A 12773-nucleotide genomic window follows, 5' to 3' on the forward strand; every position below is an offset into this window, starting at 1 on the left:
TACAGATAGCGGCCGGAATTGAACCCCATAATAGCGTTACGCTAACCGCTACACTACCATGTCTGCAGATTGATGAGTGGTGGATGTTGTGTATATGGATTTTAGCAAGGCATTTGACAATGTTCCCCAGGGTAGGCTCATCCAGAAGGTCATGAGGTGTGGGATCCATGGAAAATTGGCTGCGTGGATTTGAAATTGGCTTGCCCACAGAAGGCAGTAGTAGAAGGGGAGTATTTGACCTGGAGGTCAGCGACTGGTGGTGTTCCACAGGGATCTGTTCTGGGACTCCTGCTCTTTGTGATTTTAATAAATGACTTGGATGAAGAAGTGGAAGGGTGGGTTGGTAAGTTTGCAGATGACATGAAGGTTAGAGGTGTTGTGGATAGTGTAGAAGGTTGTCGTGGTTTATAACAGGATATAGACGGGATGCAGAGTTGGGCTGAGAAGTGGCAGATGGAGTTCAATCTGGAAAAGTGTGAAGTGATACACTTTGGAAGAATGAACTTGAAGGCAGAGTACATGGTTAATGGCAGGATTTTTAGCAGTGTGGAGGAACAGAGAGATCTTGGGGTTCTAGTTCATGGATCCCTCAAAGTTGCTGCGCAAGTTGATAGGGTGGTTAAAAAGGCTATAGTGTGCTGGCCTTCATTAGCTGGGGGATTGGCTTCAAGAGCTGAGAGGTAATGTTGCAGCTCTATAAGACCCCGGTTAGACTACACTTGGAATATTGTGCTCTGTTCTGGTCACTTCATTATGGGAAGGATGTGGAAGCTTTGGCGAGAATGTAGAGGAGATTTACAAGAAGGTAAGGTATCTTTATTAGTCACACGTACATAGAAACACACAGTGAAATGCATCTTTGCGTAGTGTGTTCTGGGGGCAGCCCGCAAGTGTTGCCACACTTCCGGCGCCAACATAGCATGCCCACAACTTCCTAACCTGTACGTCTTTGGAATGTGGGAGGAAACCGGAGCACCCGGAGGTAACCCACGCGGACACGGGAAGAACGTACAAACTCCTTACAGACAGCGGCCGAAATTGAACCTGGGTCACTTGCACCGTAATAGCGTCACACTAACCACTACACTACCGTGCCTGGATTGGAGAACATGTCTCATGAGGAAAGGCTGAGCCAGATAGGGCTTTTCTCCTTGGAGAGACGGATGCTGAGAGATGACTTGATGAGGTGTACAAGATTATGAGAGGTATGGATAAAGTGGACAGCCAGCATCTTTTCCCCAGGGTGGCAGTGGCCAATACTGGAGGTCACCCGTTTAGAGTGTGTGGAGGAAAGTTCGGGGAGGATGTCAGAGTTAGTTTTTTTTTTACAGAGAGTGGTGGGTGCCTGGAATGCACTGCCGGGGGGGGGGGGTGGGGTCGGGGGTGTGGGGTGGGTGGGGCTGGGGGCTGATACGATAGGGTCATTTAAGAGACTCTTAGATGGACACCTAAGACCACCCCCACCATGCTGCTTCTCTTTTCCTAGCCTCTCTCTTTTTCTACCCCCTTTATCTTTTTCCCCTCCTTATTGTTGACCCATCAGCACTCCCCTCCTCCCCCGCACCTGCCCATCACTATCTCTTACCTGCATCTACCTATCAGCACCCCGTGCCCACCCCGCCTCCCCTCTTTTGTCCACCTATCACTGCTCTGCTTTTCCCTCCTATATATTGGGCTTCCCCTTTTCCTATCTTCAGTCCCGAAGAAGGATCCTGACCCGAAACGTTGACCGCCTGCTCTTCTCCGCGGATGCTGCCTGGCCTGCTGAGTTCCTCCAGCATCATCGTGTTTTTCATCTCGATTCCAGCATCTGCAGCCCTTTGTTTCTCTTAGGCACACGGATGAAAGAAAAATAGAGGGTTATGGGAGGTGAAGTAGAGAGAGGGGATAGATTGAATGGGGATAAGGTTTAGATAGGTCGGCATAACATTGTGGGCCGAAGGGCATGTACTGTTCTATGTTCTTCAGGGTCCACTACACCACCAATTTTAGCATCATCCACAAACTACCAACCACGTTAACAACCTTGTCATCCAAATCGTTAATGTAGATGACAAACGACAGATTCCTGCGGCACACCACTGGTCACAGGCCTCCTCTGAATAATAACCCTCCACTACGACCCTCTGACTCCTTCCACTCAACCAGTTTTGTATCCAATTAGCTAGCTCACCCTGGATCCCATTGGCTCTAACCTTACCAGCCTACCATGTGGGACCTTGTCAAAGGCTTTGCTATAGTCCTTGTAGACAACGTCTACCACCCTTTTTCCCCCTGAATCTGCAAAGCCTCGCTTTTTAAAATGATCATCCTCTAGTAGAAACCCTAATCTACAGCCCTCTCTCTGCAACCCTCTTCACCTCTGCACTCCCCCAATTCAGCCCTCTGGTGCCTTTCCGATTTCCAGTGCACCTTCAGCTGCTGAGACCCAACACTCTGAAATTCCTTCGCTAAAACCTCCCCACCTTCCTCTCCGCAACTACCTTAGTCCAGCTACCTTTTATGCAGACATTGGCTCTTAGACCTCCTGGGTAGTGATTGGTCAGTTTTACAGCATGCAAGGTGCTAAGTAAATGCAGGTCATTGTTGTCTGAGGTAACCTAACAGGATTCTGGGATGGAGAGGAAGGAGTTGGAGGACTCCTCCCAGGAGGAGATGGTGTGGCCAGTCCTGCTGGCTTTCTCACAGTGAAGATGCCACCACACTTTGATGGAATGAATTTGCATTTCTACAGCATCCTTAATTACCCCCCAGTCAATGAAATAGAGACTTTGAAGGTTTGCATGGTGGCAGTTTGTGCACAGAAAGATTCCACAAACCACAATGACCAGATGATTAGTTCTGGTGTTCCTGGTTGAGGAGTCTCATGGGTAAATGTTCCCACAGCAGGAACTCAGTAATCCTGCCGATTTCAAGAACCCAGAGGCATGAGTTCGAATCCCACCTCAGCTGCTGGGGAATTAGGTAATTCTGGAATTAAAATCTAATCTCGGTAAAACTGACTGTGAAACCAGCAGATTGAGATAAAACTGCCACCAGGTTCATGGGATGTCCTTCAAAAGAAATCTGCCATTTGTCTGGCCCGTATGTGACTCTGGACCCATCAATGTGGTTGATTCTGAGTGGCCTCTGGAACGGGTGGGGGGGGCATGTAATTAAGGATGGACAATAAATGCTGGTTTTTCCAGTCATCCAAAGAAGGCCACGTGGCCCATGTGGAGATGGTGACCCTCGGACAAGGTCTACTTAATCCCATTTCCCCCTTTTAACTCTATCGGCTGCTTTATGGAAAAGCTGTGGATTTCCACCACTGCCTCCCTGTGGTGATTGACAGTGCTGGTACCCCACGGGGCAGTCCTTGACACAGCGGTCAGTGCTGCTGCCTCACAACTCCGGGGGTCCGTATTCGATCCTCACCTCGGACGCTGACTGTGTGGAGTTCGCGTGTTCTCCCGGTGGTCTCCGGGTGCTCTGGTTTCCTCCTACATCTCAAAGATGGGTGGGTTGGTAGGTTATTTGGCTGCTGTAAATTGCCCCTAGTATGTAGGGTAATGGGATCAAAGGGAGTGGAGGTGGGGATTAAGGATTGGGGCGCAGATAAATAAGGCAAGGGGAAATGGGACTGATGGGGTTGTGCTGCTGGGGGCAAGCATGGAGCTGATGGGCCAAATGGCCTCCTCTTGCGGCATGAGAGATGCAAGATGAAGAGGCGGATACAATTAAAATGGTTAAAAGAATTTAGACAGGTACATGGTGTTGTGAAATAGATTCGGGCTCTCAGAAGGCAAGGACACAGTCTGGCAGTAAATGATTTATTTACAAAAGACAAGTGGGGAAAATGGTAACGAGAATAACGCGCGCACACAGTTTATAGCGAGCGTGGGAAAATCGCAACGGGGTAAAGTACACACACACACAAAACAGACTAGGGACATACAATCAAGGAAGAACAATACAATACCCGCCGCCCCTTGACTCAGTGCAGGCATGGATCTATGCTACTAGGGACACTAACTAAAACGCTCCCAACCCTTTTAACAGTGCACACCTCACCAATGATTTCTCCAGCGCCGTTTCATAGTGCTCGGCCTGGAACGAAGCAGGGTGAATCCCTTGAAGACAAAAGAGGAAGAGCCAGGCACATATGGCACTCTTTATAGTGCTGGAGGGCTAGGGGGTCCAGCCCAGGTAATTTACAAAGGCCAATGGTCAGGTGTGCGCTGTTGGGCGGGGCGGGGCCAAACCTTGATTGGCAGTGGTGTGTCTTCCGACCAGGTAGGGGGCAGTGCTGTCACGTGACAGCCACGACCCTCCACAATACACGTGCATAGAAAAGGTTTAGAGGGATGTGGGCCAGACGCAGGCAAATGGGACTAGCTCGGGTAGACATCTTGGTCGGCATGGACGAGTTGGGCCGAAAGGCCTGTTTCTGTGCTGTAAGGCTCTAGGTAAGAGTTTCTGTGTTATGTTTTTGCTAATTGTTAATTTTATAGCTGTGTAAAGAAGACTTTTTCATGTTTTCAGGCGAAGTTGGAAATTGCCTATGGAACACACCACACGTAAGTAGAAGGCTTTTGAGTATAGAACACTGAATGGTATTGGATCACGAGTTGCCATGGTGATGGTCTTTCCCACTGGCCCTGGGTTTACCTGATCGTGCAGAGTCTGGGAAGCACTGACCAGTTTCCCTCCTCCGTCGGAGAGATGAGAAGGCAAGAGAAGGCCACTCCGCCCCTGAATCCTGCCCCGTCATTCAACTTCACAGCTGACCCTCTGCCTCACCCACTTTACTGCCCTCTTCCTGTAACCTGTGAATCCCAGAGTGAGCACAATTCCACTGATCCCAACCTTGGATATGCTTTGAGCACTGACTCTAGGTTAGAGAATTCCAAATATAGAACGTAGAACACTACAGCACAGTACAGGCCCTTCGGCCCACAATGTTGTGCCGACATTTTATCCTGCTCTGAGATCTATCTAACCCTTCCCTCCCACATCGCCCTCCATCTCTCTATTATTCTTGTGTCTATCTAAGAGTCTCTTAAATATCCTTAATGTATCTGCCCCCACAACCTCTGCCGGCAGTGCGTTCCACGCACCCACCACTCTCTGTGTAAAAAAAAACTTACCCCTGACATCCCCCTTGTATCTTCCTCCAATCACCTTAAAATTATGTCCCCTTGTGTTAGTCATTGTCGCCCTGGGAAAAAGTCTCTGACTGTCCACTCGATCTATGCCTCTTATCATCTTGTACGCCTCTATCAAGTCACCTCCCATCCTCCTCCTCTCCAAAGAGAAAAGCCCTAGCTCGCTCAACCTATCCTCATAAGACACGCTCTCCAATCCAGGCAACATCCTGGTAAATCTCCTCCGCACCCTCTCTAAAGCTTCCACATCCTTCCTATAATGAGGCGACCAGAACTGAACACAATACTCCAAGTGTGGTCTGACCAGAGTTTTATAGAGCTGCAGCATCACCTCGCGGCTCTTGAACACCTGCTGTCCTTTGTGTCGGCGGGTGTGCGGGGGGGGGGGGGGGGTGGAATTTGGCCCCTGTGTCCCAATACACCTGCCACCCATGTCCTAAATCTTGTGAGCACATCATTGGGGAGGTGCTGACCAATTGCTCAGGTGTGTCTGGTACATTATCCCACACGGAGGTAAATGGAGATATAGAGTCCATCCTGACCAAGATGCCCCATCTAACCTGGGTCCATTTGCCTGCGGTTGGCCCAAATCCTTCCAAACTTTTCCTATCCACGTACCTGTCCAAATATCCTTTAAAAGTTGTTGCACCTGTCTCAACCATTTCCTCTGGCAGCTTATTCCACATGCATACCACCCTTTGTGTAAAAAAAAGTTACCCCTCAAGTTCCTATTAAATTTTCCCACTCTTGCCTTAAACCTAAGCCCTCTAGTTCTTGATTCCCCAACCCTGGGGAAAAAGACTGAGTGCATTCATTCCTAATTATGCCCCTCATGATTTTATGCCCCTCTATAAGATCACCTCTCAGTCTCCTACACTTCAAGGAAAAAATATCCAACCTCTCCCTATAATTCAGTGCCTCAAGTCCTAGCAACACCTTTGTAAATCTTTTCTGCACTCTTTCTTGTTTAGTAACATCTTTCCTATAGCAGGGTGACCAAAACCAAACACAATACAATTTCTGAAAGTTGTTCTGATAATAGTCAGGTTCTAAAAGAACCTGAACTAGAGGTGTACAAGATGATAAGAGGCATAGATCGAGTGGACAGTCAGAGACTTTTTCCCAGGGCGACAATGGCTAACACGAGGGGACATAATTTTAAGGTGATTGGAGGAAGGTATAAGGGGGATGTCAGGGCTAAGTTTTTTTTACACAGAGAGTGGTGGGTGCGTGGAACAGATACATTAGGGACATTTAAGAGACTCTTAGATAGATACATGAATGATAGAGAAATGGGGGGCTATGTGGGATGGAAGGGTTAGATAGATCTTAGAGCAGGATAAAATGTTGGCACAACGTTGTGGGCCGAAGGGCCTGTACTGTGCTGTAGTGTTCTATGTTAAAAGGTTAGAGATGTGACATGCAGTGTAAAATGTAGCTTGCATGCAGTTATTTTGCTTTCTTTCTGCTGCAATTTATCCAACAAGGAGTTAATAGCTCCACTGAAATAACAGACTGCATAATTTCACGCAAGAGTATTAAACGTTGGCAGATGAGTTCATCTCAAACGAATCTCTGGATGCTGAGATTAGTTTGGCTTCTCGGAATTATGAGAAGTCACAAAAGAAAAATGATTACAGAGCCTGCTAAACTTGACGATCCAGAGAAGAGTATTTAGCGTCAAGTGCACGTTCTCTTCACGAGCAGTTTGCAGCACAGAAACTGGCCATTCAGCCCAACGGATCCACGCTAGTGCTTTTTGCTCCACAAAAGTTTCCCCTCTCTCCTCTTCATCTCAGCCAATTACATCTCCTCCATGTGTTCAACCTGCTTCCCTTCAAATCCGTTTGTACAATTCTACATTCGCTCCAATCTCTGGATAAAGATGCATCTCCCAAATTTTTTGTTGAATTTATTTCTTTATTTGTGGCTCCCCGTTTTGGTCTCATTGTGGGAACATTTTCCCCCACTCCCGCCTGTCAAGTCTCTGTATGATATGAATGGTCCCAAGTGGTTCACCCCTTGGCTTTCTGCTTTGATGTTAGCAAGCTTCAGTGGTGAGTCAGTGCCTCACTCTCTGGCCTCTGAAGCTCGTGGGTTCTAATTCCACAGTGGAGACTACAAGAAGTAGTACTGAGGGAGTGCTGCATTGTTAGACGTGCTGTCTTTTGGATGTATGATTAAAGTCCCCAGTCAATTCCCTCAATTCCTGTTCCAATGATGTATTCAAAGAAAAGCAAATGCATCCCTCCAGCCTCCCACTCCTGGCGCCCTGGTCAATCCTCAATCAAATTCACTCCCATAGATGGTCACATTATATGATCAACATTTGAGAAATACCTAGACAGGGACTTGAATGAGCAGGGCATAGAGGGATATGGAATTAATGCAGGCAAGTGGGATAGTATAGATAGGCATGATGATTGGCATAGACACAGTGGGCCGAAGGGCCTGTTTCAGTACTGTATGACTCTGTAGAAAACAACAAATTTCATGACATATGTCAGTGATAATAACCCTGATTCTGATTATCGCAGTACTGTCTGTGGGATCTTGGTTTGTGTAAATTAACTGTTAAATCTTCTACTTGCAACAGTAACAAAAGTGGCTGCTAAATTATTTATGTGCCCTGAGGTTGTGCAAGATGCTACAGAAATTCAGGACTTCCTTCCTTTATGAATCCTCTGTAACTAAGCAGGAATAAACAAAGGATCTCTTTCTCGAGACAAATATTTTGGTGCGTCACGTATTTTTTTCCTCTCTGCTCACCTTGCCTGCAGGAAAATGATGTTGCTTTTATACGAAGAAGGTTTCCGAGTTGTGATTCACACTGCCAACTTGATCCATGATGATTGGCACCAGAAGACACAGGGGTAAGACTGGGAGAGGGGAAGGCCGGCATCAGAAATGTTGGAGCTGGGAGATTGTTTCTGGGAAATTGCTCTGGGGCAGCGGTGGAGGCAGGTACATCGGTCAAATTCAAGAGATTACTAGATAAGCATATGGAGGAATTTAAAATAGAGGGATATGTGGGAGGAAGGGGTTAGATAGTATTAGGTGAGGTTTGAAGGTCGGCACAACATGGTGGGCCGAAGGGCCTGTATTGTGCTGTACTGTTCTATGTTCTATGAAGTGAGACGGGGAAGATTGGCCTTGGAAAGGACTGGGCAAGACTGATGCTGATGTTTCTTTCGGGGGGATGCAATTGACAGTCTAGTTAAGACTGAGCACAACAGTACAAGACATCAAGTGGGACCCCGTAACCCTATATTCCATAATCTGCCTCCACCTACCATCTCCCAGCATCAGTTGCTATCTCCACCCTTTCTGAGCCCAGATGGAGGGTCTCGACCTGAAACGTCGACTGTCCATTTCCCTCCACAGATGCTGCCCGACCCGCTGAGCCCCTCCAGCATTTTGGTTTCTTTTGCTCCAGATTCCAACATCTGCGGTCTCCACCCTTCTCTCCCCCACCTGACCTCCATCTGCCACTCAATCCCACCTCACCTGGATCCACCTATCGCTTGCCAGCCTTTGCCCTGCCCCTCCCCTTCACCTCCTTACACTGGCTATCTGCCCTCCTTCAGTCTAGATGAAGGGTCTCGACCCAAAACATCAACTGTAGCTCATTTTTGGTTTGCAGCAAGGGCAACACTCTACAAATCTAAACCAAATGCTGGAAATACTCAGCGGTTCAGACAGCATCAGTCATACATCAGCACAGGAGAAACCTCTCTGCTGAGAGAGTGGGGACGATTTCCACAGGGAGTGGTTGGCACCAACAGTGTCATTTAGATCCTAGAGTGAAGGAGACTGAGAGGTGACATGATAGCGGTATATAAAGTTGTGAGTGGCGTAAATAGGGTTGATAATCAGTGTCTGCTTCAACCTAATAGTTGGGGTGTCTAAAACTAAAGGACGTAGGTTTAAGGTGAGAGGGAGGAGCTTTAAAGATGGTCTGAGGGGTAAATTTTTCACCCAAAGAGTAGTTGGTATCTAGACTGAGCTGCCAGAGGAGGTATTGGTTTATTATTATCACTTGTCCCGAGGTACAGTGAAAAACTTGTCTTGCGTACCATACGTACAGATCAATTCGTTACACAGTGCATTGAGGTAGGACAGTGTGAAAACAATAACAGAATCAGTGGCTACTGGGACCAGTTGCCACTGGGACCAGAATCACACAGTCTCCCGTAGTTTGCTCTGGGATGTTTCCCACTGTCGTTCAGAGGAGGTGTTAACCAAAGACCCCATCCCCCTCTGATGAAGACCTAAGAGATCCAGGGTTTCTCTCCCATGCATTAAACCACTGTTTATGCCACAGACAAGATGCAGGGATCTGGAGAAACACACAAAACCCTGGAGGAACTCAGCGCATCAGGCAGCACATGTGGAGGGAAATAGACTGTCGATGTTTCAGGTCGAGACCCTTCGTCTCGCTATTATCTGCCTGTGGGATCATGCTGTGTGCAGTTTCTCCCCATTGCTTCCTATGTTACAACTGAGGCTACACTTCAGAAATGTTAGGAGCTTGTTAAGCCCATAGGGATGCCCTGATGTCGTAAAAAAGAGGATTACCAAAAACGGCTCTCTCTTTCCAAACATTAATGTTTTCCTTCCTTGTTGTTGCTAGGATATGGGTGAGTCCTCTGTATCCACGGTTACCAGAAGGGAGTCCTGAAACAGCCGGCGAATCTGCCACAGGCTTCAAACGCGACTTGATCGAGTACCTGGCGTCGTACCGGTCATCTGGGCTCACCGAGTGGATTGATCACATTAAGCAGCACGACTTATCGCTAACCAGGTAAGCCTCCCTTCCTGACTTGTTGGACCCCCTCCCAGAGAGTGGTGAGAACGTGGGACATGTCCACCACTCTCGGTGAGGGGGTTGAGATGTTCAAGAGGAAGCTAAGTTATAGAGTCACAGAGTCGTACAGCACGGAAACAGGCCCTTCGGCCCAACTCGTCCATGCCAGCCAAGGTGGCCATCTAAGCTGGTCCCGTTTGCCCATAATTGGCCCATGTCTAAATGTCTTTTAAATACTGTTGTTGTACCTGCCTCAAACCACTCCCTCTGGCAGCTCATTCCATGTACATACTACCATCTGTGTGGAAAAAGTTGCCACTCAGGTCCCTATTAAATCTCCCCTCTCACCTTGACCTCTAGTTCTTGATTCCCCAACCCTGGGAAAAAGACTGTGTGCATTCATTGTATCTATGCCCCTCATGATTTCACACACCTCTAGATCACCCCTCGGTCTCCTATGCTCCAAGGAATAAAGTCCCAGCCTGCCCAACCTCTCCCTATAAACCAATTCCTGAAGTCCCGGCAACATCCTCGTAAATCTTCTCTGCGCTCTTTCCAGTTTACTAACATCTTTCCTATATCAGGGTGACCAAAAGTGAACACAATACTCCAAGTGCAGCCTCACCAATGTCTCATACAACTGCAACGTAACTTCCCAACTTCTATACTCAATGCCCTTCACCACCCTGTCTACCTGTGATGCCACTTTCAGGGAAGGTGAGCACCTGAAGGAGAAAGGAATGGAAGTACCTGGTGATTGGGCCTCCTGTGGGGCAGAGAGGCTGGCATGGACCAGTCGGGTCAAATGGCCTGTTCTGCGCACATTTGCGGATACCTCGGTCGTTATGTCGCTGGATCAAAGTTCAGGTTCCCCGCAGTAGGTGGGGAATTTAAATCCATGTAATTAAATAAATCTGAAATACAAAATCAGCAATGATGACTGGGAGGCCACTGTATTGTTAAAAATTCATTGCCAAGGTGCTTCAGGGAAGGAAATTTGCCACCATTACCCTCGTGCACTTGTGACTCCAGACCCACCTGTCAAATGCCCCAACAAGGTTCAGATGGACATAAGTGCCAGCAACGTCCACATCCGGTGAACCAGTAGTCAAGCTGAGTTGAGTCTATTGTCATGTATGCAAGTATGGTGAGGTACAGGTACAGTGAAAAACTTGCTTGCAGTAGCATCACTGGCATGTCAATTCAGACAACACACAGAACATAAATTGTACAAGGCAGTGAAGAAAAGGACTGTGAAACAAGACATTAGTGCAAAAAAAAACACGATCAGGAGACAAGTCCACGGCAGTGCAAGAGGTGGTCCGTAGTGTTCTGTTGCTGAGGTAGGGTTAGGGTCGTGCAGGCCGGTTCAAGAACCTGATGGTTGTAGGAAGGTAGCTGTTCCTGAGTGTGGTGTGGGATTTCAGGCTTCTGAATAATAAGGAAACTACTGAACACTGTCCTTAGCACCTCATGGGAAGGCGAGCTGAATGCTCTTCTATTGACACCACACTGCTCCTGGTGGACTGGGCAGGCTGTGGACTGTGAAGTTGGCTGGGAGTGAGGCCGCTTGAAACCAGATGGTAGCAAAGGTTTCTTTCAGGGAGACACTGGCCCCTGCACCAGATTGGAATTGGAATTGAAATTGGTTTATTATTGTCACTTGTACTGAGGTACAATGAAAAACTTGTCTTACAAACCGTTCATATGGATCAATTCATTACCCAGTGCCTTGAGGTAGTACAAAGTAAAACCATAGAAGAACCACCATAGAACAATGCAACACAATACAGGCCCTTTGGCCCACCATGTTGTGCCGGCCTTCAAACCACTCCTAAGACTATCTAACCCCTTCCTCCCACATATCTCTCTATTTTAAATTCCTCCATATGCTTATCTAACAATCTCTTGAACTTGCCCAACATATCAGCCTCCACCACCACCCCAGGCAGCGCATTCCATGCACCAACCACTCTTTGGGTGAAAAACCTCCCTCTGATATCTCCCTTGAACTTCCCACCCATTACCTTAAAGCCATGTCCTCTTGTATTGAACATTGGTGCCCTGGGAAAGAGGTGCTGGCTGTCCACTCTATCTATTCCTCTTAATATTTTGTACACCTCTATCATGTCTCCCCTCATCCTCCTTCTCTCCAATGAGAAAAGCCCTAGATCTCTTAGTCTCTCCTCATAATCCATACTCTCTAATCCAGGCAGCATCCTGGTAAATCTCCTCTGTACCATCTCCAATGCCTCCACATCCTTCCTATAATGAGGTGACCAGAACTGGACACAGTACTCTAAGTGTGGTCTAACCAGAGTTTTGTAAAGCTGCATCATTACTTCGCGGCTCCCACGACTAATGAGAGCTAATGTCCCATAAGCTTTCTTAACTACCCTATCCACTTGTGAGGCAACTTTCAGTGATCTGTGGATATGGACCCCCAGATCCCTCTGCTCCTCCACACTGCCCAGAATCCTGCCATTAACCTCATACTCTGCCTTGGAGTTTGTCCTTCCAAAGTGTACCACCTCACACTTCTCTGGATTGAACTCCATCTGCCACTTGTCAGCCCAGCTCTGCATCCTATCAATATCCCTCTGCAAGCTTCTACAGCCCTCCACACTATCCACAACACCACCGAACTTTATGTCATCTGCAAACTTGCTAACCCACCCTTCCACCCCCTCATCTAAGTTATTAATAAATATCACAAAAAGTAGAGGTCCCAGAACTGATCGCTGTGGGATACCACTAGTCACAGCCCTCCAATCCGAATGCACTCCATCCACCACAACCCTCTGATTTCTACAGGCAAG

The 12773-nt window shown here is 47.6% G+C and overlaps 1 protein-coding gene across 3 annotated transcripts in view; it reads left to right on the forward strand.

Annotated features, from left to right (window-relative positions):
• The window catches only part of tdp1 (tyrosyl-DNA phosphodiesterase 1), a 102756-nt gene that overhangs the window by 23827 nt on the left and 66156 nt on the right, over positions 1 to 12773 (forward strand). For all 3 annotated transcript variants that reach the window (XM_052013487.1, XM_052013480.1, XM_052013495.1), the window contains exons 6-8: positions 4525 to 4559; positions 7928 to 8020; positions 9781 to 9951. In XM_052013487.1, coding sequence (XP_051869447.1) covers positions 4525 to 4559; positions 7928 to 8020; positions 9781 to 9951 — 299 coding nt within the window. The remainder of the gene's footprint in view (positions 1 to 4524; positions 4560 to 7927; positions 8021 to 9780; positions 9952 to 12773) is intronic.

The sequence above is a fragment of the Pristis pectinata genome, chromosome 1 (genome assembly GCF_009764475.1).
Source record: "Pristis pectinata isolate sPriPec2 chromosome 1, sPriPec2.1.pri, whole genome shotgun sequence".
NCBI lineage: Eukaryota > Metazoa > Chordata > Chondrichthyes > Rhinopristiformes > Pristidae > Pristis > Pristis pectinata.